The sequence below is a fragment of the Nothobranchius furzeri genome, chromosome 14, assembly GCF_043380555.1.
Source record: "Nothobranchius furzeri strain GRZ-AD chromosome 14, NfurGRZ-RIMD1, whole genome shotgun sequence".
NCBI classification, from domain to species: domain Eukaryota; kingdom Metazoa; phylum Chordata; class Actinopteri; order Cyprinodontiformes; family Nothobranchiidae; genus Nothobranchius; species Nothobranchius furzeri.
In genome coordinates this window covers 18,906,552-18,934,410 of record NC_091754.1, presented here as the reverse complement: position 1 = coordinate 18,934,410, position 27,859 = coordinate 18,906,552, and the positions used below count along the sequence as shown (strand labels likewise).

Sequence of the window (27,859 nt, the reverse complement as noted above, 5' to 3'; positions counted from 1 at the left end):
TGCCCGGCAGGACAACAGAGGGTGTAGCGCTGTTCTGTGGTATCCTGTCATGTATCGGTCCAAGATAGTGTGTTTATATTGTGTTTTTTGTGTTTATAAGAGACTTTTAACACGGACATATTTGTCTCTCATTCTCCTCCACCTCTTCATGCGCTCCCCACCTCTAAACCCACGTTTCCTGTCATTTCCGTCCACAAATAAAACGCTTGCTGCGCATCTTTTCACTCCTCCAGTCACGGGAGAATTAAACGTTCATATTTTTAGAGTTTTTTTCGCGAGGTATTCTTCAAGCTTCTCCGTGTCTGCCGCTAGTTATCTTCGGCTCTCTTTGCAATGGCGGCGCTGTAAACAACAGCGGCATCCTGACCAATCACAAGCTTGCGTAATCTGTCTCGTTCGACGGATGTTTAAAAAAGTGGGCTCGACTCCGTACGTACTTGCGTGCCCTACGCAAGGACGGATAATGGCGTTGCGTGTCTCCGCACTGACGCAGACGGAGAAGCATAAATCAGGCTGTAAAACGTAAACCTGGGTTGTATTTCCTGACGACGTTTGCGGCTGTAGCATTAGTAAAGTACTTGGAGGGTATTCGTTTTACAAGTAAGAACAAACTGTGCCCTTGGAGGATTTCTGGATGGAAAACATATTCCAAATTAGCTCCAGGAGACTGATTTAGTAGTTCAAATTGGCTTATGATTGACAAATCGGTCATGCAGTCTCTTAGAGTTTAGTCTAGAAACCACACGGAGTGTCGGGTAAAAAATATATTAGATAGAGGTGCTGAAAAAATTGATTCAAGTCTGAATCGGGATTCTTATTTATAAAGATTCAGAATCGATTCACAAAGGTTCAGAATCGATTCCAAGAACTCCAATATTTGGCATGTTACAGGTTTGAGACGCACTTTGTTGATCTTTGCTAGGAGAGTCAGTACTCCGTTTACTTCTGTGGTCCCATAAATTGAGATGGTTTGTGTTTGAATCTGCTGATAAGAGGGCACTTGAATGTAATTTTTTTCCATACTCAGAAATTTGAGATATTCTCTTTTTTTTTTCTAAGTTGATAAATGAGTACTCAGGATTACTCATGTAACTTGTTTCTACACATACTTGAAAAGTATTTGACCGTATTACTTTCAAATCCACTGTTAGGTAACTACAAATTTGTTATATATTACAAGGTAAGCAAAAATAAATGTTGCCTTTTGGTAGAGCTGCTCAATTAATCGAATTTTAATCACGATTACGATCTGAGTTTTGAACGATTATAAAAAAACAAAACAAGCCGATTATTTGCTCCTCCCACTTGCGCTGCCCTGAGTTGCAAATGAAGCGCTCACAGTGTTGCCAACTTGGCGACTTTGACGCTATTTCTAACAGCTTCTCAGACCCCCTTCTTGACTTTTTAAATCTTAAAAGTATCTAGCGAACACCTCAGAAACATCTCTGGTTACCCTTAGCTACTTTTCTGGATAACTGTCGTCGACGTTTCCTGCAGGTTAGCTAAACACTCCGCCTGCGCTCTGTACAGGGTCCGAAATTAAATGAAAATCTACCGGCCAAGCATATTTTTTACTGGCCAAAATTCTAAATGATGATTTAGATCTACCTAAAGCATGTAATTTTATATTATGTTGATTCCAGAGTGACAAATAATTAAAACATCAATTAATAAGGAAAACAACTCTTTTGTCATTTTTACTTTTTATTTATTTATTTTTAGAGATGTTTTTATGAACTCTTTCATTGAAATCTAGTCAGACTCCTTGTTTTCTCTGTCTATGAAGTCTGGCCTCCTGCTTCTGACACTGTCTTTGTGCCAAAGCATTACAGCCTCATTTGGGCCATAGTCCTTGATCTCTGGAGAACACAGCTGCACCATGAGAATATCTGAAAGTGTGTCAGGGCTAGGGTTGTCACGGTAACCGGTGTAGCAGTAAACCCCGGTAAAAAAAAAGTTGACAATAATAATAACAGTCTTGTTTAAAAAAAATATCTCGGTGGATTACCGTGACTGCGGTGTAAGCGCGGCGACCCTTACCAGCCACCGTATCATCTGTTGGAAGTTGCCGGCGGCACATGCGCACTTTGTTGTTTACGACCAAAACTTTCTTTAAGCTAAAGCTGAAATAATGGCAGGAGGAGACGGCAGCACTTGGGACATTTATTATCCCTCAAAGAAGACAAAGTCGGAAGTACGGGCATTTTTTTGGATATTTGAAGAATGCCGAGGGACAGTTGTCTGTGAAAGGCAGCAACGCTACGTGGCCATCATAATGTAGCCATTGTCTCACGACTCCGCCGTCTCCAGTTCGCCACTTTTCACAAAATCTTCTGGTTGCCACTGGTCCTGGTGGTTTTTCTTCCAGTTCGACGAGTTTTCATTTGGAAGGCTGGCTGACTCCAGTTAAAAACCGCCACATTTCACCGCTAGTTTTAACACGAAGCTAACGGCTAACTTGATAAACTGATTGAATGGGATAGGTGGAAATGACGTTGGATGCGGCGTTCACGTTTCGCGTACGTTTGTGTACGTTGCATGCAGGCGGGAGGAGTATCAGAAATCTATGGAAGATGACTGATAAACATAACTAATTTGGTGCAAACATTTAATCGCCAGGTGGCAGGTAGAGCTCAAAAATTTACTCGCCAAATGGAGCAATTTACTCGCATTTGGCGAGTGGCGAGTGTTAATTTCGGACCCTGGCTCTGTACCGTTCCTCAGGACATTAGGAAAGGTAATGATGTAGTGATGTGTCAGTCGCTAAAGAAACAGCTCTCCGAACCGGTTCCCTGTTGGAGTAACCAGAGTGAGTGACGCACACCGTACCTGCGGACTCCTGAACTACTAAAAACGGCTAAATGTGCGCGTGCGGCACGCTAAACACACGTGCAGCTTGCCCCGATTGCTGTGAGACCGGGTTGGGGGGTGCAGCTGTGGTTGGTACAATTACATTAACTGATGGACGACTTGTAAATAAATAGTTTATAAATAAGGTAGAAATAAGTTCCTCACGCTGATAAATAATAACTAATCTCTCTGAGGACACGGTGCTAGTGCACTCTCCTACAGCACCTTGACATGACTAAATAAATGTTATACAACATTTTGTGAACATCAATTTATTTGCGTTTATTTGTTATAAATGCCACTGTATAATTCTTGCTGTCAGTATTTGCAAGATATTGGTATTTGGGTCTGTACTGGTTAGACTTAAATGAGTTAAACCAAGGTCTATAGCCCTTGGGTCATAGACTATGAGCTGTAAGTATATTGGTCTTTTATACTGGGAATCAGGAGTTATTTTAGTGATCATCTTGTTTCTTATTTATTTTTGTCCCGATTGTGCCCTGAGCAATTTTATGACTGAATAAAAACAAATAAAATCAACAAAAATAGAAAAATCGTACTAAATAATCGTGTTCTCCATAATCGAGCAGCCCTACTTTTTGGTCAAAAGATTGCTTCTGTTTACGGTTTTAGAATCACCTTATTTTACATTGTAAATTTGCATTTTTGGAGCATGACCGGTTTAAAGTCAAATAAAAATGTCCCATAGCTTTAACTGACTTGTACGACAAAGTAGTTCATCCTGGAGCTGACACTCTTTGTTAATACTGATTGTGAATCGATTTAAATTGAGAATCGATTCTGAATCGAATCGGCACCCCAAGAATCTGAATCAAATCAAATCGTGAGTTGCTCTAAGATTCACATCCCTAATATTAGATTTGACCACATCGCTCCATTCGTGACTGGACATTGTTGGTTTTCAGCTCAATCAACTGCAATTGTTACCCAACCATCATCAAACAGATCCAGTTCTTTGTGGCTTATGTTTAAACACATCAGCTGCAGGATGAGTCACAAGAGCTCAGGAGCCGTAACACCACATGACCATCATGGAAGTTCTTTATTCTGGGCACAAACGTCACAATTTTGGTTTATTTATTTGCTGAAGGTGAGTTATTTTTAATCTAAGTTTTTCTAAAGAGTGATCTGATGTCAGCAGCACAGAGGCACGCGGCACATTTCATTGCTCAAACTCCTACGATCAATTAAAGTCTACAGATGTTTTCATCTAAATGTAGAGGTTGTTGTCATTGGTGATGATTATCATCTGGGGCATTTTTATGGTTAAATGCTTTTGAAATTTGATTGGCTCCCTTCTCTACACTCACTCTTCTCCTGGAAGGAGCTGAAAGCCACACCTCACATCGTGCATGAGCTGCTTTTACAGGACCGTAGCGTTTGCAAAACGGGATTTGCCGTGGCTCCCTGGGGAGGATAAATGTCGTTTATAAGACCAGACCGTGGCACAATCGTGACAATTTTATAAAAGATTAGGTGATGGCAGCATAAAGGGGGTATGGGGGCGGTGTCTTCCGGTTATCTTGGACATAACTTGCTTTTTATTGCGATTGAAGCCGCGATCGTTAAGTTTTTTTAACAAGCAGCTTCTAAAGGTGTGTGTCCCCATCAGTTCCTGTGCAGTATCTGGTGATCCGAGCTTCAGCTCTAACAGAGATGCTCATGGAGCGCTGCGGCGCTCCAGTTTGCCATGTCAGCTGATTTTGTTAAAAAAAGCAAACCTTATTGCTTGTGTTTACTTTCATTTTCAATAAATTTGCCAGCCGGAGCTCAGCAATAACTCCCTGCGTCATCATGACATCTGCCTCTGTTGCGCCAGGGCACATACGACAGACCATTACCGAAATATTACTACCAAGCAAGGTGGAACGAATGCCGCAAAATTCGCACAACACCATGCCCGCATGGCGCGTTTATAGACATACCTTTGCGGTAATATTACACCGATTTGCCAGCATGGTGTGTCTTGTAAAAAGGACAACGGTGCACACTAATAGCCTTGTAGCGCTAGCTGACAAGTAATGTGTTTGATACGTTCCTGCTCAGACACGCCTGCTTCTAACATTGAATTATCTCCTCAGCCTTTATTGGGTGCTGTGGGAGCTGCTAGTCACTCGTTTTAACCGAATCTGCAGAGTTCAAGCACAGAAACGTCTAAAACCAACAGGTCGAGTTGGCATTTTAAGTTCGGTTGGTGTGTGTCAGTGTGTCACCAGTGCTTGCTGGGAACTGGGGCCTATTTTCTTCGATTGACAGCTTCCTCTTTTAGAAAACTATTGGTCAACGTTCTAGAGTCGTGTAAATCATGAGACCAAAGAAGGGACTTATAGAGGAAATATAAGTTCTGAAAGATTACATTCTTTATATTATAGAATAAGGTCAGATAGTCATATTTAGGCATTTTGAAGTTACTTTTGCCATTTTTTAAATGACTTCCCCCCCGCTTTAAGGAATGTATCATTTAAAATTGATAAAGTTACAGGTTTGAGAGCTCAACTCTGTTGGTTGTTGGGTTCTAGAGATTTATCCTCTCCTCTGCTGCAGCTGTTTTCCCTGATCGCTGTAAAGTGTATAATTTTCCCATGGTGGTCTGAGTATTTTACAAAACATGAATTGGGACAGTATGTTTTTGTTTGGAGGGGGGGGGGGGGGGTGCAGACTTCAGATAACAATCATCTGTCTGTACTCAATAATTAGTGGGCCATCGGCGGCTGGAACAATAGGCAAGTGTGGAAAAGTAAAGGACTGACTTTATGGACCTCTGTGGGAAATGTGTGTGTGTGTGTGCTTGCGTAGTCGAGCTGCACGGTCTGTCATTAACAAGGAAAATGCCGTTGTGAGACCAAGATGGACTGCTTCAAGTCTGAGCAGGAGTCTGAGGATTGTTGCGTTTTAATGTAGGTGGAAGGGGGGAGGAGAGATTGTAGGTGTGTGTGTGTGTGTGTGATATCGTGTGAATTTGTGTTTTGTAGGTCGGAGAAGTGAAATAGGGAGCAGGGTTGGGCTTTTGAAATTTGGCATCAGAATAACAACCTTGCTCCCCTCTTTGTTCTGTTGTGTGTGTGCGTGCATGTGTGTGCGTGTGTGTGTGCGTGTATGTGTGTGTGTGTGTGTGCGTGCGTGCATGTGTACGTAGATGTCTGCTTCCTAGAAAGTTTGACCAGTAACACACCTGGCATCAGCGAGGCAGCAGACTTTAGAGGAACGCAGCATGCAGGTTGGATTTGCTCCTCGTGTCCAGCTTTTTAGTAAGAGGCCCTCTTGTCTGCTGCAGTGTTATTTTTAGTCAAAAAAAATCCTTGAGCCTTTTAATAATCATCATCCTTATGTAGCCCAAACGCATCACGGTGAGGGGAGCTGTCTGGGACTCGCGGGGTTCTGCAGTCTCAGCAGGATGCAGGAAGTTAGAAGCAAAAAGAGAATGGGATAAAAGGCTGCCTGTGTGTCTGCCAGATTTCACTCTTGTTCCACAGCTTGCTGTTTGGGAGCTCACCCTCTGTTTTTAGTCTGGTGGCTCTGCACAGACTTATTGATTCCTCCTATTCTGTGTTCAAATGTGGATCGGAGAGCAGTGGAGACAGCGAGAAGGGAGGCGAGACACAGCTGTCTGCACAGACGCACGCCCGCATAGATTTGCAGTTCTCGTGGCTCCTCTCCTCTGTACACTAACCTCAGACTGCACTGGAGACAGTCTGCTATACACATTTTATAAACCCTTACTCGCTTCAGTGCTCATGTCTTATCGCTCAGCTGTTAGGGGGGCGAAGTTATGACTTTGTTTTAGTTGCAACATCTCTCTGATCTCATTCCCTAGCCTGGACAGGGCCGCTTGTTCTGTGTGGGCATTTTGTCTACAGTTTGTGAATAATCTTTTCATCGCGTACATCTTGAACTGCATATTCATACAGCTCTGTCAAGAACGCAGTTTGATGTTATTGTTTTTTCTTGAATAAATGTATCCCATTGACTGTGTTGTGCATATATCTGAGAAATTTGGTAAGAAAATAGAATCATCAGCGTCAGCTCTGAAGATGTTTGCAGCCGCAAACGAAACGTCAGCAAGGTAAAGAAAAAACATATCTGTGTTTAAAAAAGAACCAAAACTGGACTTAAAAGACAAACGCAGCAAGAACGTACAAAAGATCTTTAAAGAAAACAGAAATTTTGTAAATTGATATAAAAATTGTGGCCTTTTCCCATTCCTGATTACCTGAGGAGGGTATGGTGAGTCTGTCTATTTAATGGTAAATGGCCAGCATTTGTATATAACTTTGCAATTACAGTCAGTCGTTCACCTGTTCACACACTTGGGGCGTTAACATGCATATCTAAGTCGATCTAAAGTAACAAACTGGGAAACGTTATCCTTGTTTACATGTAGGTTAGGAAAACAAACTCTCAAATGAAGTTTGTTCCACTCTGTTACAGTAGGTGTCGACATGCACCCTTTCGTTCCAGTTAGCTTATAGCAGCGGACTCCCTGCACAGAGTTTCATTGCTTTGATGCCAACCCCCCCTCGCCCGTCCTCAGTTGCGACAACTGTCGGTGTGCCGCCGAAGCGCCGTGAAACGGGGACCGCCTTCATTCGTCGCCCTTGTTGTCCTGTTCTATAGGCCACATGGGCCGCCAAAGCGCCGGCGCTCCAGCCCGCGCCGTGCAGCGATCGTTTCGGCGTCTGCACTATTTTTTTCGCGAGCCGCGGTCGAACTGCGTGAGTTTGAAAAGACTGCTGAGGAAGAGCGGAGGAAATTGTCTGAGAATATTCCAGAATGTCTACCAGAAAAAGGCCACTGTTACTTACTTACTGCCCTGCATGACTAAAGGGGAAGCAGCGTGAGCTCTGCATAGAGCGTAATGCTGCGAAAGTATTTATTTTATTTTTTCAGGTTAACTTTTCAATACGAGGCCACGAGGCACACAATAAACTTAGGAAGCATGCTGAGGGGAAACATACTTTTGTCATTGCTTATTTTACCGTTCAGCTTGCCACTGACGCAACAAATATGGTTAAAACTGAAGACTTAACTCCTACTTCCTCATCACCGTCGTCTCTGCTTGACTGAATTGCTTCTGCTGCATGTGTGCTGTGACGGTGGCTCCACCCCCCGAGGAGTGGAGCCTCACAACATGAGTTCATAAAGCTGGCGCCATCTGCTGGATAGGTAGCGCAATATCGGCCATATCGGCCGTCTTTTTGGCCAATAGTGTTAATGACCCCTATATCGGCCGATAATGTCAGCCGGCCGATATATCGGTTGGGCCCTAGTAAAAACTGCTATTTTTAGCATATTTCTTAGGTCCGACGTGTTGCTACCAGATGCACAATGTGAGGTGAAACTAAGTGCTACAAATTAAAAAGTCGCACAGTGTCCGCAGAATATATAGCGGACCTCCGAGTCCGCTTGCAGAAGTGACATTTGCATGTGTAAATGCCTTACGAAGTGAAAAATGGTCCCACATATTTGACATTTTCTGTCTTTTTCGCACTCCACCGGGGTCCACGTTGTCCGCCTTGGCTTAAGAGAAAGTTAAGTTACATTCGCTAATCGCGTGTGCATTCAGTGCAGTGTGTATGTGCATCACTTATTTCGGTCCGGGTGAAACATGACCCCCGGCAAATACAAAGCCATGTATTAAATTAAACATGAATTAAATGAAGCCTTGAGGCTGAGAATTTGACTCAAGGCTTTTTTGTACTCGAATTATTTGAGGTACTCAAGGAATCGTTTCAGCCCTAGTTGCTTCACAGCTTTTTTGGAAAGACCAAAAGAGTGGAACCAACACAGGGTTTCCCCAACGCCTTATAAGCCTGGTGGCCCGCCAGTCTAAAGCCGGGTGTACACTGTGCGACCTTTTCACTTTTTTTGAGCCGATTTTCCACTCGTGCGAGAATCCACAAGATCAGGGCGAGTTTTGCGCTGAGCGTCGTGTAGTGTACGGGGGGTTATGAGAGGCGATTAACACCACGTGACCAGCTACCGATCAGCAATCGTGAGCTTGCACGGACTTCTGGCGTGTTTAATATTTCGCTCGTCCCTCGTGAGGGTATCGCACTGTTGAAGCGGCGCTGCGAGCAGCTGCGACCCAAAATGTATCAGAACCGCTCACGGCGCATACGCAATCCTGCATCAACACCGCTCGCTCGCTATTTCCCTCTTAACACACTTTGTTCGTTTGTTTCTACATGTTTTTTTACTCACAAAGATTGTCAATAAAGCGTGTTTGTCGTGTTCATGTCAAATTAAACTGATCACAAAACACAGATTTACTTTCTTTATTTCGTTTTCCTCAGCCAACCCCCATAACTCCCTGTGTGTCCTCCTGCAGCACTCCCGAAGGACAACAGGCAAGACAAGACAAAAAAGTCTGACGTGTTGAGTAAAAACTGCTATTTTTAGCATATTTTTAGGGCCGATGTGTTGCTACCAGACGTACAGTGTGAGCAGTCAGATCGTATCTGAGAACTGGGTCGTACAGTGTGAGCGCATGACTCGTGAGATCTGCCCTGCGAGGAAGTCGTACAGTTTGAGCTGAAGCTGAGTGCTACGAGTGAAAAAGTCGCACAGTGTACGCCCGGCTTAAGCGTCATGCCCCGCCCCCCTCCCTGACCATACCGTGTCCGCTGACACGAACGGCGCAACAAAATTAGAGCCCTCCATCAGCTGATACTGGTGAGAAACACCACCCCACCCACGCTGAATCCGCCAGGCTTAACTCATTTTCTGGGGGAAACCCTGCAACAGCCTGGCAATAAATGATGTTTTGTTTTGTAAAATTGTCATTTGTTCTCATTGTTCTCAGTTTAATTAGAATTTAATTAGGATTTTATTTTTGTGGGGCTGGCAGAGTAAACACTGCCCAAAGTATGTTCAGACTTCTGTAGAGCTCAGTATTCCCACATTTAGCTTCTTTGGATAATGCCCATAAAGTTTCAGAACTGCAGAGCATGTGTGAAAATGGCTCTAGGGAACTTTTACTGCTGCTCCAATCCCTTAGAAGTCTCTGCTGTCGAGAGCCAGGAAACCAACGGCCATAAAGACTTGGTTGGCAGCAGGATGTCACCGGCAGGTTCAGCTGCAGCGTGAAGCACAATGCTGTATACACATTTATTGTATTGTTGGGAGCTATGTTTACTTAATGATCATCATCAAGGCCACCGTGCCAGCCCTCCGACTTGTCAGCAGTTCACTGCCAGTCAAAGCATTTCTTGTGCTTTGAGTTCCTTGGTTGGTTTCTCTAACTGACTTGTTTCAACAGAGGAGATGTGTATTTAAAGGGTGCATCTTGGTACAAATCAAGGTAGGCCAGTGAACATTCTGAAGTAATCTTTGGAGAGTGAATGTTTGTGCATTCCTCTTGTTAACAAGCATGACTTAAGGCCACAATGTCATCCTTAGAATTGGCTGTTTTTTGATGTTTTGAAGGTGGTGTGAAAATGAATGTCTAATTGCTATGGTGACGATTGTGTAGATGGCTTGTTAAGTGTCCTCAAAATGCAGTAAAACCGTCAAAGTTGTGGCTTAAAAAACTTCACATAAAGCAAGGCCCTGAGAAATGTCTTGAGAAATCGCAAGAAAACTGTTTGTGTGTCCTCTTATGTTTCACCAAAATGTAACAGCTTGAGGTCCCACCCATTTCATGAGAAGACTATGTTTTGTGTTGGGAATCTTGAGGAAAAATCTCATGCTTTGTGAAGGGGTGTGTTAGCGGTAGTGTTGTTACAGAGGTGGAGCATCAGGTGGGGCACCATCAGGGAGAAAATCCACCTTTTGTCTGGGAATACATTTGATCTAGGGCGAGTACTTGTGTGTGCGCATACACCCTGGGTAATGGGGTTTCCAAGGAACAAAAACCTGCTATGCCCCTGTCTGTCACATTTAATGTGCGAGTGACAATTACACATAAGTAAGGGGGTCATTTGCATTTGATCACATTCCACTCATTGTGTAAATAGGGCTGCTGCTGAGATACTGAAGGGACTTGAGAGATGGAGGCTGGATGAGCCTGATGGGGCTCTGCAAATTCCAAAAGGCCTCAAGTCCATCTTTAATCTCCAATTTGACAGGGCTCTTGGCCAGGGAACATGTGTTTCCCCAGAGGTTAAAAAGCTTCATTTTCCAGTTGGCCCAGTGATTCATCTGTCACCCACACCAGCTGTGTCTGCCACGGGATATTGACTGGTCAGCCCACACTGTACCAGGACTGTGGAGGAGTCAAAATTTGTAGCTTGCCTTCATCAAAATGTGCTTTCAGATAGCAGTAGCTGGTTTTACATTGTTTAAGTGGTTAATTATAATATCTTATTACTTCATGTTCATGTGAAAATGTTTTCCACCCTGAATAACACCATCATTTGTAAATGTTGCCAAGTGAAAGCAAGAACCAGGCAAGTCTACCTTGTAACTTGATCCAGAATTTGTCGTAACATTTTAGCCCTTTTTACAAGACACACTGTGGCAGTAAATCGACCTAATATTACCGCAACGGTGTGTCTTATAAACGGGCCATACCAGCATGGCGTTGCGCTAATTTTGTGGCATTTGTTCAGCCTTGCTGGGTGGTACTATTGCTGTAATTGCCTGTCTTATGTAGGGTGATTGGGCCATCACACAACAAAGGGGGGTGTCATGATGAAGTAGGGAGTTGATGCTGAGCTCTCGCCGGCAACTTAATTGAAAATTAAATTAAACATGGGCCTTAAGTTTTGCAAATTAATAAAAAAAAATGACAAAAAAAAAATCATAAAAATGAGAAAAGCAAAAGATGTAGGGAAAGGAAAAAAGAAAATGAACAAAAAAAAGGCAATCGGTGGATCCCGGGAAAAGCAGAATCGGCAGAAAGAGCAGAACAAAGCTAACTCAGGCGTTTGCTAACCATCAAAATTAAGTACCGTCCGCCTCGGGGGCGGGCATCTAACATATGAGAACCCACCCAATTGGCCAAATGGGTGAAGCGCTCTATTTGATTAGTTAAAAAAACATCATGCTTCCATTTGATTGACAGAATGCATTATGTGTAGCAAACATTTGAACTGACCATTCATTGCAATATTTATCTGTTCTTTGCGATATGCAAAATGCTCCTGCGGATATTGCGATAATGATATATTAGCGATATATTGTGTGTATATATTGAGCTGATAATATGGTTGTTGGTGTGCTTTGTTGGGGATAGGAAGCAAAGATGCTTGAGATTTGGAGTCGAGTTGGACATTTTCTTTGCCAGATGAAATTACTTCAAAGCATTATTTTCCTTCTGGAAGGTCTTTCGTTGTTTTCTCTAGAGTTTTTTTCTATCTTTTACTCTTTTTCAACTGGATCTTGGGGCCTGATTATGTTCAGATGTGTTTTTTTTTGTGTGTTTGGAAAGTTTTTTTTTTACTCCAAACTCCTGAGTCATTCAGTTCTTGATTTAACACACACACACACACACACACACACACACACACACACACACACACACACACACACACACACACACACACACACACACACACACACACACACACACACACTTATTCCAAAGTACAATCTATGACCACTAATTAATTTACTGTTCATGTAAACATCACACCTGTCAGATTACGAGTGACCCCTAACTTGTTGGGTTTTATGGTTGACACGTTCTTTTGTTATTCAGAGTGTGGTATATCATTTTGCAGAGAAAGGTGAGCGTGTAGATCTGCCACGCTGTATTGTGGATATGAATGTGGGTTGCTGCAAAGAGTACAGCTTCTGCCCTCAGGTCTGCATTACACCCACATCCACCTAGGAGCGTACCATCTGTGTCCCTGATGGCATGCTGGCTCTTTGGCTGTCTGGTTGTGAGTCGGTTCGAGAGCGACAGGGACACAAACAGCAGGCTCCGCATTGCTCTGTACTTGTCCGGCTTCTTCCACTGGCCGCCCTGCAGTTTGCTGCAGTTTCCTTGTTGGCCGGGCTATTTGCACCATGTAACCGTGCCAGCCTACCAGCTCAGACACAAATTCCACCTCCCGTCTCCCTTTTTGCCAGCATGATGACTCAGCAGCTCCTGCAGAGCTTCAGCAACCTCCCTTCTCAACCTCGGTGATGCACCATGCTCATCAGACAAAGTAGTGTTTTGTCATTCTCTCTCACAGCTGACCTGAATACAAAATAGACAAAAATATTAAAGCACCCAACCAAACTGACATGTTTTTAGATGCTGTGGAAAGCAATTTCAACAGTCTATTTGAGATGATGGATTAAAATAATGTTTTCAGTTTAGTGTTTGGAGTCTTTTTAGTTGGAGTGCGGACCAATTTTAAATGTTTTTATATCATCATAACTGCTCGCTCACCTTTTTGGGTTCAGTTATACTAACAACAAAACGTGACAGGCATGAGTATTCATCTCTACATAATCACTTCAAGCTCTGCTCAACCTCTTACAGTGGTGCTTATAGAGATAGCTCTCTAGAGTGGGATCAGTGGAAAGAGACTAGAAAGGAAACTAGGGCCACGATATGAAGGTTTACTTTCAAGTCTCTCCAGTAGCACTCAGCAGGAGTCAAGCCTAACATACTTTTTACTGGGCCGTGTCTGTTTCAGCTGTTTCTTTTGGGCTGTGCACACTTGTGGCGGTTTGTGTTGGGCTCAAATGTGGTCTCCATGTCTCCACTTTAAAGGCACAGAGGCTCTAAAATCATCAAATAGAACACACATGGGGAAAAAAATCTTGATATACAGTCACCTTTTGATTAGACAAAACGTTGATGCACTTCACTCATTCACGACTAAAGTCGTCATTGGCATTTTTTTACTGTTTGAGCATTGGAACGAGCCCCCGCGCTGAGAGAACAAACATCTCAGCCCTGAAGCCGATCTTCATCCGCATACGTCACAGATCACATGATCAGGAAGCAGACCATCCATGTGTTTGGAGATCGTTTTGGGCCGTTCCTGTAAAAAAAGTGAGGCGCGAACCGGAGAAGCGTCTGCCGATCACAATTCGACAACGGATTATGAAAGAACAGATAACGCTCGAAACACACGGCTTCTTCCTGATGTAAGAGGTGAGTCTCCTCTTTGTTTAGGTTGTTTTGGCATCGACATCATGCTAGCGTGCAACGTTCTGTGACTCTTAAAAAAACAGTAAAAACGGTGAGAAACGCTGGCAGCGAAGGCCGTTAGTGATCAGGAAACGGCTGGCAGTGAATGAGTTAATAAGGTGTTAGACTTTTTTTTAAATAATGAACAATACATACGGAACAGTGTTTTCATCCACAGGAAAGTATTGCAAAGCCAACCAACACCTCTGAAAGTTCTGAGACCAACAGCATTGGCGATATGCTGGTGTCTTAGCAAAGTCCTGAAATAGCAAAATTTATAAGGAGACACAACTGATTACAGAACTGAGCCATCGTATCTCCTGGACAAATTCTCCATCCCAGATATGGAAGCATGTCTATTGTTGCATTGTGTTGTGTTTATGTGTTGCATACAGATCCCTATGCTTCATTTTTTTAAACTCCTGAGGACTGCCCCGCCATGATGATCCCACCCACTAGAGCAATTTCCTAGTTGCGATGGAAAACCACCCAAACTGGGTAGAGTAGAGCCAAGTTGAGCCTAGGGTTGTCACGGTGTGAAAATTTAACCTCACGGTTATTGTGACCAAAATTATCACGGTTTTCGGTATTATCACAGTATTTTTTAAAACATGTTACATTTTCAGACAACTAAATAAACCCTGTATATCAGGAAAATATTGTCCTCAAGTTTGTGTCTAAATTTTGCCTAAAATTTATTTGTTTACATTTTTCCCCCTTTAGTCTTTAAAATCCCAATATTTGCCCATAACTTCTTATTTTTTGTCAGTTTGATGTCATCATTTTAAAAATATTAGATCAGATGATACTCAGTACTAGGGCTGCAACAACGAATCGATAAATTCGATGAAAATCAATTACTAAAAGCGTTGGCAACGAATTGCGTCATCGATTCGTTGTGTTGCACAACTCTTCCAAAAGCGCCCCCCCTTCCCACCCGCCGTTGCGCGCAGACAGATCAGCGCGAGGGAGAGCCGGCAGTTGTTTGGAAGAGGAACATGGCAGAAGCAGCGAGAGTCAAAAAAGTAAAAGCTTTTTAAGTTTGGGAGCATTTTCAGTTAAATCAGGCGAAGACATGCGTTACCTGCAACGTTTAGGTCAGACTTAGAATGGCACAGGAATGCAGCGTCTTAAACGCAAGCATGTCGGGATCATCAGCGAGGAAGGAGAGAACTCTGTGTCCGGGTAAATTAAAAACTTTTCAAAAGTTATTCATCCAAGTCCCGGATTATTACACAGGCTAGACATGCCCTAAGCTCGTAAAAAAAGAGTCTAAAGTCGTGAGCGCGACGCTTATTAGATGAGCGGGGGGACTCGCGCTGCTGCGAACCGGTTCCGCCCAAGGCCGGATTAACTGGGCAATTGCCCAGGGCCCACAAACTCTAAAGGGCCCAGGGCACGAGCAAAATACTGTATCTATAATTTCCCGCTTTATGAGGACTATGGTGACCGTACGTTCCGTTTTCCCCGGACGTGTCCACTTTTCACTCTCTGTCCGGCGCGTCCGGACTGCGGGTTCTTGATGAAAATGTCCGGCTTTTCATCCAGGAGCAGGGATCGAATTATGGGGGAGCTGTATATCCTACACATCCGGGGAGCCGGAAAAAAGTTTTCTATATTATATCATTTTTGGACTCTTTTAGCAGAGAGCGGCACAGCGCTGCGTTGTTGCGCAGCGATCCAGGCAGCTGCTTCCAGCGCACGGTCCATTCTCAAAGTGGCGCAACCAAAAAACTATAATTAGCACACGATCGTTCATGTCTGCACATGTTCTCTATTTTCTGTCTTATTTGTGCCTGCAGCGCTCTGCTACTGCGGAGCTCATCACCTGTGCTGCGGTGATTTCACCTCACGCAGCATCGAAAACGCGCTCTGCGCTTTGCGGTCAGGAGATCCCTTAGATCTGCTCAGAAGTAACTGATGAGGTGAAAAAGTAAGAATCCAGGCAGCAGTTTTTCTGGAGAATTAAGAGGAGATGCAGGAAGATGAGAGACAGACAGGACAGGAAAATAGTTCAATAAAAACAACAAAACAAAACAAAGTGTTGAAAAGTACAATGTAGATAGATTTATCTCCACTACACGTTTTTACCTATAAAACAATAAGTTACACACATGTAATATTTATAAATTTGATACTATTCAGGTCACCTTCAACACTCAGTCACACACCCAGGGCCGTTTCAAGACATTCTGGGGGCCAGGCAAAATGCCCCCCCCCCCCCCAACCCCCCTCCCATAACTGGGCTCCCCAGTCCCCAGAAGCCTCTGTGTAATTCATTCCCTCTCCAGTAGTGTTATTTATACAGTGTAAGCCCCTCAGGCATTACTGACATGTTCTAATATTATCAGATGAAAAACTAAATTATCAGACATGCTGTCTCATCTGCTTCTTTTCTAAACTTGCAGAAAGTAACAAAACCATTTGAAAGCCACTATTTGTGGATTCTCTGAAAGTTTCCATGGAGTGTGTGACAACTTATTTTTTCAGTCATTTTTGGAAATAGTGATCAATTTTGATTAATTCACAGCCTATGTTTAATTACATTTAAAAATTAGTTGTTTGACACCCCCAGTTATAATAAATGTCAACAGATGAGATCAAACAAAACAGATGAGAATTGCCCTTAAGCTGTTTAATTGGACCAAGCATTTTAGGTCACAGATGGGTGTAGCTTAGGGTCTCTGTCTAAACACCTTATAAGACAATTTAGGTGATGGCATGTTGTTTTTCTGCTATTTAACTGTTTTCTAATAATGTTGTGTTAAATAAAGTGAAGGAAGGAGAGAAATAACGTTTCCCTAGCAGTTTTTAAAAATTTCCCCATGTAATCCGATTAATCGATTAATCGTGTCGAGAACCCATCCGATTCATCGATTATCCAAATAATCGTTTGTTGCAGCCCTACTCAGTACTCAAGTAGCCTTCTAATCAGATACTTTTTTTAACCCTTACTTGAGTAATAAACCCTATATCAGGAAAATATTGTCCTCTGTTTGTGTCCTTCCAGTGAGCTTTGCAGATGTGGGAAAATGTCATCAGGCAGTAATCATTGTTAAATTCATAATCATTCTCGGAGAGAGACCAACTCTTATCTGCCCCTGGGAGCCCCGTAATGCATAACGTCATTTCAACATGGAGGTGTCCGCGACACGGTTTATATGCAGGTAGCGGCGCTGCGGCTGCTTTATATAGCGACTCGTTGCATTCTCCCTCAACCCAAATCCTCGGATCACGCATTTTAACTAAAACGCTAACGTTAGCTTGCCTTGTGTTGATTGTAGAGTTGTGGGTGAGGGTCACGCGGATGTGTCATGAGATTTGAAGCGTTGCTGCCTTTCACAGACACTTTTTCTGCACGTGCTGAAAACAGGATAGCCGTCTTCTATCAACTGTCCCTCGGCATTCTTCAAATATCCAAAAGATGCCCGTACTTCTGACTTTGTCTTCTTTGATGGATAATAAATGTCCTGAGTGCTGCCGTCTCCTCCTTTGGCCATTATTTCAGCTTTAGCTTCAAGAAAGTTTTGGTTGTAAACAAAAAAGTGTGCATGTGCCGCCGGCATCTTCAGCAGATGATACGATGGCTGGTAAGGGTCACCGCGCCTACACCGCAGCCACGGTAATCCACCGAGATAATATAATTTTTAAATAACAAGACAGTTATTATTGTCAACTTTTTTACCGGGGTTTACCGCTACACCGGTTACCGTGACAACCCCAGTCGAGCCATGCTGAAGGGCATGGTTTTCATATTTTAGTTTTTCACCAATTCCTTAAGTGCTCCTGATATTTCAGTCAGGACAACACATATTCTGTGCAGTTCTTCCCTCACTTCATTCACCGCACTAATCATGTCCCTCTGTGCCTGTAGGACAGCTTCAGTTAGCACCCGGCCACTTCCAGGTGCGCCGTGCGCTCGAGGCGTATTGGTGGGACAGACCAACCATGCAGCCACATCTTCGGTCGTTGCCCGGGATGCCTCCTTGGACCCTTCGTCCAGAGTCACTGGGGGGAACAATGAGAAATTGTTTGGTTTTTTTATTTTAATGACTGACACATTTGTCTGTATTAATAAAAGGCTTAAAAGTTACCAGTCTCCTCTGCATGGTCAGTATTTCCCTCCTTCTCCGGCACGATGCCACTCACACTTGCCAGTCCGAGTACTGCTGAGATCCTAACGGCGAGCGGTGGGAGATCAGAGGTGCCATGGCCTCCGCCAGTGGGAGACACACTTTGGCGGTGGCAAGACATCTTTTTTTTGCCTCCACCTTCAGATCGGACCATTTCTTTTTAATATCCGCCACAGATCTCTCTGACGAACTCACAGCATTGACGGCTTCAGCAATGCTGTGCCACTCTGATGATTTTCTCTTATTTGTTATGCCGCTGCTGTGACCTCCAAAAAGCGCTTCCTTTCGGTTTTCCACTTCACCCACAAGTACCTCAATTTCTGCTTCTGTGAAATTGCGCTTCCTTGATCTGTCTTGATCTACGGTCGCCATCATCATTGGCGGAGCGCTGCAACAGCCGGCTTATGTATATGCATGAGATCCACAAGGCACTTTGCATTGACCATTTATGGCAGTAAGTGGGCGTGGTGAGGGCGGGATGTGACTAAAAAGCAGCTGAGAACCTTTCTCGTTAGTCTGATTCATGAAGCGGAGATTGCGTGCAGCTGTGCATACTCCATGTTTGATAGATCACAAACCTACTTGGCGTAAGTACATATTTTTTACTTGGCGTAAGTACATATTTTTTTACTGAGCTTAAATACGGTTTTAGTAAGGATTCCACGCAATGTTTGATAAATGAGACCCCAGCTTATTTTTTTATTTTGATTATTTATTCATTATTTAACCAGGAAGGTCCCATTGAGATTAGAAACCTCATTTTCAAGGGGGTCCTGGCCAAAAGGCAGTCCAAATTAGTTTCTAAATTTTCTGCTCCACAGGCATGTTATGCACAAAATTACAGAAGGCAGTTACAACACAGGGAATTTGTCTCAAGGGCTCTCCGTCTGGTTTTAAATATGTTCAAGTAGATAAACTCGGTTAATTTCCAGTTTTCCTGCAGCCTGTTCCATGCAGAAGGAGCAGAGTGAGCGAAAGCCCTTTTGCCCGGTTCGGTGCGAGCAAAAGGAACACAATGTAACAATTGATCATTTGCACGCGGACTGTGAGAAGTTACACTTCTCTGAGATTAAGTTACTGATGTAGGTGGGTAGTAATCCACGCATGGCCTAATAGAGCTCCGGACCCCACGTGACTCTCAGTTAGTGGACGCCATTTTGGCATGCAAAAAAGGTAAACAAACACGGATGTAACCATGAACATGAACGGGATCCGCTTGGATTTTACTTCGTCGGAGTTTACTTCACACTTTAAAACAGAAGAAATCGTTTTATATAGTCAGAAATTAAATAGACTAAACATATCCGACCCTTACCGTGCCCCTGGGATACTTTTTAAAAACGCCAGAAGTCGTAGCGGACTTCTTACCGGCACAACACCGGACCTGGCCGGGGAAACCCCTTGGGATTCCCCCGGCCGGAGGAGCTGGGGAGGAGGTCTGGGACTCTCGACTCTACTACCCGCTCAGACGCCAGAAGCTGTCGGAGCGGACCGGCACAGCACCGGACCTGACCGGGGAACCCCTTGGGATTTACCCGGAGGAGCTGGCTCCGGCGGCTGGGGAGAGGGAAGTCACGCTACTGCCCCAGCAACCCGACTCCGGATACGCGGATGAAAATGGATGGATGGACGGACAAATAACAGATTTACATGTAAGTAGTCTCGGTGACACAGATAATAGCAATCCAAAGTGCTTTTTAAGTGTGATCTGATCAACCATTGCTTAAAAATTAAATACGGCTTAGCCGGTTAATTGCTGTCATCATAAAACACGTAAACGGCAGCACGCAGAACTCACGAGGCAACGTTTTACGTGATGTTTACTTGCTGCTATGAGTAATAAGACAGAAAAAGCCACACCAAAATAAGTTTAGGAAGCCCACTAAGAATCATAATAAAAGCATTTAAAATAAATACCATACACAGTTTAGGAAACGTTGGTTTAAGTACCTGATATGAAGTGGTCGCTGCATAAGCGAAAATCTTTACTCTCGGGATCCCACAGCTTCATTTTCGCCCGGTCACTAGCGTGTTTTATTACAATGATCCAACGTTTGCGGCGCTCCGGATCTTGGGGAATCCTGTAGATGTCTCATTCCTTATGTCGTCCGCGTCTGTTCTGCATCCTGGGGCACAACAGGAATCTACCATATTTCCCGTTTGATTGAGTTTTCTGACAATAGTAAATAGTCCAGCTGCCGGCTTCTGCATGCCAATATGGCGCCGTTTCGATTTGAACTGTTGCATGCCGGGAGAAGTGACGTCAACTCCCGGAGCTCTATAAATGAAGGTGCACCAATGTCTCAACCTCCTGGTGGACAAAGACCTTCCCACTCGAGAATACAATTCACAATGAAGGGTCAGTGGTCTACAGGTAGTAATGAGCCTCAGAAAGGCACGATAAACCACATCAATCTTACCAAGATACTGTGCTGAGGCATTCATATATAAAAGGTCTCCAGAATCCAGAATAAACAGAAATGTTGCAGTAACTAGTCGTCTTTTTTTTTACCACAAAAGAAAAAGTTTATTTCGAAAAAAGAAATACACTGAGTTTGAGTTTCTTCACAAGATAATCTAAATGGGGCTTGAAGGAGAGGGTGTCATCAAGCCAGACACCAAGGTATTTGTATGTGTGGACCACCTTTATGATATTTCCCTCAATGTCATATGGGCATATTTCTGGCCATCTTTAGAGAAAAACAGGCTATATGCCACCGACCCCTGGTTTGACACTTACTGACTTTTTAGCCAGCTGAATCATTTCCAGGTCACAGTAGAATTAGTTTTCCCCATGGCATTAGTACACTATTGCAGCAGAACTTGCCAAGAATAACGATCAACATACACGGGATAACCTAGGCCACATCTAAGACGCCACAGTCAAATAAAGACAAAGGTTTTTAAACTTATGTGACCACCTGCATTCATTATGAAGGTAAGTTAAATAGATTCTGTCTCGGGTTGCTAAATTATATGTGCTAGCTCTTTACTAGCACAGTGAGCAAGCAATGCTAACAATGTTAGCAGAGAGTTATTATTTAAGAAACAAAAACAACTTGTGATCTTAACCTATCTTTCTGAGAAAATTGTTAGCGTTGCTTCTACACATTGCTAACTTTGGCTAGTAAAGAGCTAGCATGTGTCATCATTTAGCAAGCCAAAGCAGAAGTTCATTGCGCATTTATAATGAATGTATGTGATACTATTTAAAACCTTGGTCTTTATTTGAGTGTTGCCTTGGTTATCCTGTTGATCGTTATCCTTGGCAGCAACAAAAGCTTAAAAACATATTTGAGAATACAAACGTTACTGCATCCTGGAAGTAGGGCTGGGCAATTAATCGAAAATGTATAATTATCGACATTTCTGACTCTTGTTTAGATAAATTTTCCCATGTCAATAAATTTGATAATAAAAAACTGAAACGATGTGAGTAGGTTGGCAAAGTTCATAACCCCGTTAAGAAGCTGTTCCACCTTGAGTCAAGTAAAAATGTGACTCGATGTAATACATGTGACAGCCCCATCTAGTGGACAACTTTTGTTTCTGAGCACACCTGTAGTTATCGTTCATTTATCATTATCTAGGTGAAATCCCCAATACATCGTGATACTGATTTTAGGCCATATCGCCCAGCCCTACCTGGATGTGAGTCAGCTGCCTAAAAAGTCAGGAAGTATCAAACCACAGCAACCCAAAAATATTTTTTTTGCACATTGAAAATTCCCTTTACTATAACTAACATCTTTAAATCATCCACATTTGCATCCGTATTATTTCATTCATTTTTTCTGTTTCACAATTTCTTCCTTATGGTCTAGCATGGCTTGTTAGCATCAAAGACCAGAAATAAAAAGCATATCTTAAGCTGTGATTACCATCTGGAATTCAGACTAGTTTCTTAATACAACACTGCGTCAGAGGACATGGGGGGTGGAGATCACACCCTTGGCAGTGTGTCTGTTCTGTGAGCACTTAATACACAACACAGCCAACGAATTCAATACACAGGTCTGCAACACGTACACACATACACAAAACACCACAAAACTGTGTACTTGGATCACAATCAGTTCTGCAGATGCTTTATCTCCCTCTCCTGCCCAAGAATCCTGTCTGAGGTTTTCAGTATCGGGACCCATAGAGCCTCATGTTTCTTCATGCCTTGGTGTGGAACTTTTCCTTTGTGAACCTGAGTTTGTGCAACAAAGATGCACTGACTAAATACTCAAACTTTGCATGCATCCAAATCCATGCTGCATAAAAAAATCAAGGATTCACGATGGAGACAAGATGCCAAAAACAGCGTTTGATTAGTTGTAATACAGAATCAATGGCACACTATATTGCAGGACTTTGTTTACGTGTACACAGTTGATTTGACTTGTATTGGCTTGCTGCTCGTTGCATAATTAAAAGAGAGTCTGAGTGGGAGACAGATGACTTCACTGCCGTTCTCAAGGGTCTTTAGCAGTAAATATAAACAGAAATGCAGCAAATAATTTACTATCGGAGGCAATTAAGTGGAGCCACATGGCCTGTTCGACGTGGCTAATTAACGTGAGTTATTCAGTAGATACGTGTGTTTTGCATGACTGGGAAATGAGGCAGTACCGTAGTAACTAGGTAGTACTCTAGTGTTCATGTAGTACTACTTTTTTATCCTCTGTAGACAAACTGAGACCCCTCCACTCCACAGTATGTTGCCAGTGGCTCCCCCCAATCCACTACCCCATGTCTCTTGAGGCAGCTTACCCCACTATTCCAGCCTGCCTCACCCCTCTCTCTGACCTACTGTCCCCTAGTTGCCCCCCCCCAACCATATCTGTTGTGCCTTCTCATGCCCTCTCTGTCTCCCCCGCTGCCATTCCTCCTCCTCTCTGGTCCCCGGGGAGCAGACAGAGCTCATGATTATCTCTGTGTGGCAGCCTCTGTTTTTGTGCTCTGATTAAAGGAGCAGCGTGTGGTCTGTGTGTGAGCGGCCCATGGTGACGCCACCGTTGGGCTAACGCTAACTTGACGTGCTTAAACATTTATGTCTGGTAGATGGGCACAAAGGCTTTGGAGGGGGTGGGGGTGGAGGTAGGTGGTGTTGGGGTATTTATCAGCAGCACGGATGAGCTCAGACACATATGCTGCCAAGATAAAGTTCCCGGTGCTCGTTACAGCGTGAACAGGCAACACACCTGGTTTATGCCTCTACAGAACTCAAACATTACCTTAAAAAACAGGAAACGTGGGCCTGTTTTGTTTTCCTCTTACAGTTTCCGTTAATAGATAAACTGGTTGGCTGCCAGATATCTGCCATTTAATTACTCCAGCAGTACAATTCACGTTCCCACAGATGCATTAAATATTGAGGAAATACTATCTCCTGATTCCAGGTCTGTAAATAATAGTCTTCAGGCCACCTTGCTGTCCTATCCCCCTCCTCTTCCTCCTAATGTCTGCCTGCTCCTCTTCCTTCCCTGCCAAGCAGCCTGTTCCTCCAACACACACACACGCGCACACGCACACGCACACGCACACACACACACACACACACACACACACACACACACACACACACACACACACACACACACACGCTCTTACGCCAGTCAGCCAATAAGAGAGCACCAGTTTCCCCTTTGCTTGCCACTCAATGCCTTGTTGCCAGGACAACAGGAAGGCATTAGTCCCTCTTTACTTGAACATTTTAAACTTGATGCAGACTTTTTTTTCATGGGAAAAGGTCTCTTATTTGTGAAGTTGCACCTTTTGATTGTTTGAGGTGAATGGTGAAACCGTCACTTTTAGTGATCTTTGTCTCCAAATAAAGTTCTGGAAATCTGCTCAAGTCGTCCTGACACATCCACACCATCACCTGTTGGGTTTTATCCAATTTAATTTCTTTTTGTTAAAAATTCTGCTGTCATTTAGTGTTTTTTTTCTCTCTTTAGGTCTACAATGACAAGTGAGGTCTTCCTCTGGGTTGTGCTCACACTGGTTCTTCCCGGTCACAGCGTGGAGGGTAAGCATCTGGTCATCAGCTTATTACAGGAGGTCTGAACCTGGCTTTCCAATGGATGCATACTCTGTTTGCAATTCGCTGCTATTGACATTTTATTTTCACCGGACGTGCAGCAGCTCGTCTCAGACGCATCCCAATTAAAAAAAATTAGATACCTGCAGATTCCAGTTTGCCTAAAGAGGGCGTAAATTCATTATTTCAATAATTCTGCTGTTGTCTCTAGTATGAATGAATGCCTTGTGATTCGTTTTCTGTGGGGAATAGGTATTGCGCTCCTGTTTCAGGAAGTTGGAAAATGGGGTGGGGGGGGGGGGGGACGACAAAACGGCAGGATTTGGAGACTTAGTCTTCAATATTCACGATTTGCAAACATCTCACCTCTTATTGACTAAAGCCTAATTTATAGTTCTCCGTCGGCTCCACTAGGGAGAGACTAGGGCTGAACGATCTTAGGAAAAGATTGAAATGCAATTTTTCTAGCAGAAATTGCGATTTTGGTTCAATTCACGATTTTCTGCAAACAAAGGTCCAACGTTAGCCTGCCAAGCCATCCTGTAGATTAAGTGAAAAGAAGGTCTAGATTCTAATCTAGTACAACAAATCATTCACATTAATTTAACAATTTAATCATACAATAAAAACAGTTAAAGCTATTATTATTTTCTCCCATTATTATCATTTTTTTTATTATTTATGTGTTTGTGAAGCAACTTGTGCTTGTGATTTTTATCTAGAGAGGAGCTTTATAAAACATGTTCTACTCCAAAAATGCATGGAGGAAATCTGTAGGTAGAAATAGCTTTTAAATGTATTAAATAAATTAAAAAATGCACAGTTTTCCCTGCATTACCAAGGCAGGCTGGCTGCACGTTTTTTGAAGCTGTCTGATAGTTTTTCCTTACTAATGTCAGTTCCGTGAGAGACGCACGTATTCTGACACCTTAGTTTGTTTGAACTAACGTGTGCCGTCGGAAACATTCAAACCATTTTTAAAAGAGAAGCTGAGCTTTCAAGTCAACTAAAGTGCGCGACTCCGCACTCGCGCTGATGAAGCCTGAACCAAGCTTTAGAAATCAGCCTGAACCTGCTCCGATGTGGGAGGAGTCTCTCTCTCTCCCTTACTCAACTACACTGTCTCTCTCTGTCCCGAGCTCATTATTATCAGCTCTAGCAGCGCCGTGTGTGGAAACCTAAAACAGGGAAAATAACCTGAACATGCAGCTCTGTCAGCTGTGGAGTAGGGCTCGGTTCTGGACGGTACACCCCACCCCCCTGCCCCGCGCTGGCTTTTGCCGCAGCTATAACACAGGGGGGAAAACCCCGGATGTAAAAAAAAAGTTGCACAACTGATCCTGGATCAGTCAAAACCACTTAAGCTTGGTTTATGCTTGACGCATTCACTTTCCGCTTGGTGATGCGGCTCGCGGATGGAACGCGCTTCACAACTCGCAGCGTTTATGGTTCGTGCGGCTCGTCTCTGCGGTGAGCCAGTATTCTCCCAAACTGTAGAGGGCAGCATGGAGCTCTACGACATGCATCCAACACTACACCTTAGTAGAAGTAGAAATTACTGTTTACAACATGGCATTTCAGCATTTTTAACAGCGTCCTCGTCTTTTCCGACAGTGCGAGCTATTTCTCTCCAAGAATTATTAACAACATGTTGATCACTGTGATCTTTGAGAGCTGAATCATACAAATGTCTGTATTTACGAAACTCTGCCATACTAGTTCTTGCCGGCCCGCCATGTTTTTCCGCGTCCGACCGTCCGCGTGGTTGGAAAATTTCCTAGGTGCGCGTTGCGGAAATTTTGGGCCGTGCGGAGACGCGGTGGAGGGGTGTGGTTGTTAAAATGACGCAACTTTTCCGCGCGGAGCCGTCAAGCATAAACCAACCTTAAAACCGCAGCTTTGACGGTCACGTGATTGTGCTGTTTGAAATCGCAATTTCGGTCCAAAAACAATAGATCGTTCTGCCCCATGAGAGACGCAGATCCACTGATGGAGACATTTTACTTTCTGACTTTTCTGTCACCTGGGGTGAGTTGCAAAGCAATTCCCTGCCAGCACAACAGAGGGCGTTTCACTATTCTGAAGTATCCTACTACCATTACAGCCTCATATCCGGTCCAAGACCTTGTATCTACTACTGTCTTCACATTGTTTTAATGCATTTTAGAGACTTTTTCCCACGGATGAATTTGTCCCTCATTCTCCTCCACCTCTTCATGCGATTGCCACCTCTAAACACGTGCTTCGTCTTTTCCGTCCACAAATAAAATGCTTGCAGCGTATCTTTACTCCTTCGGTCGGGGGTGAATAAATGTTCGTATTTTCAGACTTTGTCCGCGAGTCATTCTTCAATCTGTCATTCTTCAATCTGTTCGGTGCTAAATGACGGGACAATGGGTGTGCTGTTGACGAATGTAAAGGAAGCGGCGTCCTGTCCATTAACAAGCTTGCGGTCTTCGTTACTTTGGACAGATAGTTAAAAAGTTGGCCACTATTCGTCACCCTCTGTGAGCCTGACGGAGAGCCCTTTCGCCACCATCTAATGGCGTTAGGCGTTAAATTAGGCTTAACAGCGATGTGACTCTTACACTGCCTCCATCCACACTGCTTGCTTGGGTAAAATAAAATACAACGTTGATGTTTTATCTCCACAAATGACACAAGCCAAGAGTTACGCCATATTGTGTTGCTAATGCTAATGGTTGGACTCTTCTAGCCGAGATGTTTATGTTTTTTATTTATTTGGCAGACGCTTTTATCCAAAGCGACTTACAGTTTATAACCTATAGGGCATGTTGTGATCTGTGGGGGAAACCGGAGTACCCGGAGGAAACCCACGCATGCATGGGGAGAACACGCAACTCCACGCAGAAAGGCCGCAGCCGAGTTTCGAACCTGCGACATTCGTGCTGCGAGGCAACAGTGCTAACCACTGCGCCACCATGCTCTGTTTGATGCTAAATCAAGTACACCGTCGCGAGCTGAGGTGGGCGAGTCCATAGATACTCGTTTGACTGTTTGATATAGGTGTTTGTAACTTTCCAAGTCCATTCCTTACTGCATCTAATGCAGGAAATAAGGGTTGAAGACGGTTTTCACCTTTAGCATACCCATGAAACTTATCTGTTTCTCAGAGAACTTCATCTTTAGCTATAAAATATCTCTCATTACCTGTGAAACCTCTTTGGCTGAGGTGAAAAGGACAGAAAATACACCACAGACTGTTTGGACACATCTTGCCGTCTTTCTCCTTGCTTGTGCTATTGCGTGAACTGGCAAAATCACATGTGATCTTGTGATGTCATGATCTCGTGGGACCAGCAGAATAGACCTCTTTCACAGCTGCTGCACGTCTGGATCGCTCCTGGTAGAAAGGGACGCACCAATAAAGTCTTGGTAAAAAAGCATCTATTGCTTTACGCTATTACCTTAAGCTAAAAAGAGAAGGGTTGAATTTTGCCTCCCTGGATGTGGGATTTCACTGTAAATCCACCAGCGTCACCATTGTGGACACCAAGTTTGCAGATTATGCTACACGTTGTCACCAAAGCTACTGTTCAGTGGCTAACATTGTGTTTATAAGACATGTACAATCCAGATTCTCTGTTAATCTAGTCAACATGAAGTATCTGTGGCTTTGTGTTCTCCTCTGCCTCCTTCCTTTTCTCCTGCAAGCACAGACCAAAAATCACACTTTTTTTTTTCCTTTCACCACCCCTACCTCCATCTGTCTCCCTCTCATCTGCTGTCTGGCAC

The 27,859-nt window shown here is 43.6% G+C and overlaps 1 protein-coding gene across 1 annotated transcript in view; it reads left to right on the top strand.

The window, feature by feature from the left end:
* The window catches only part of LOC107390086 (activin receptor type-1), a 48,180-nt gene that overhangs the window by 4,007 nt on the left and 16,314 nt on the right, over window positions 1-27,859 (top strand). The window contains exon 2 of the mRNA XM_015966616.3: window positions 24,021-24,091. Within this exon, the coding sequence (XP_015822102.1) occupies window positions 24,028-24,091 (64 nt within the window). The 5' untranslated portion in view covers window positions 24,021-24,027. The remainder of the gene's footprint in view (window positions 1-24,020; window positions 24,092-27,859) is intronic.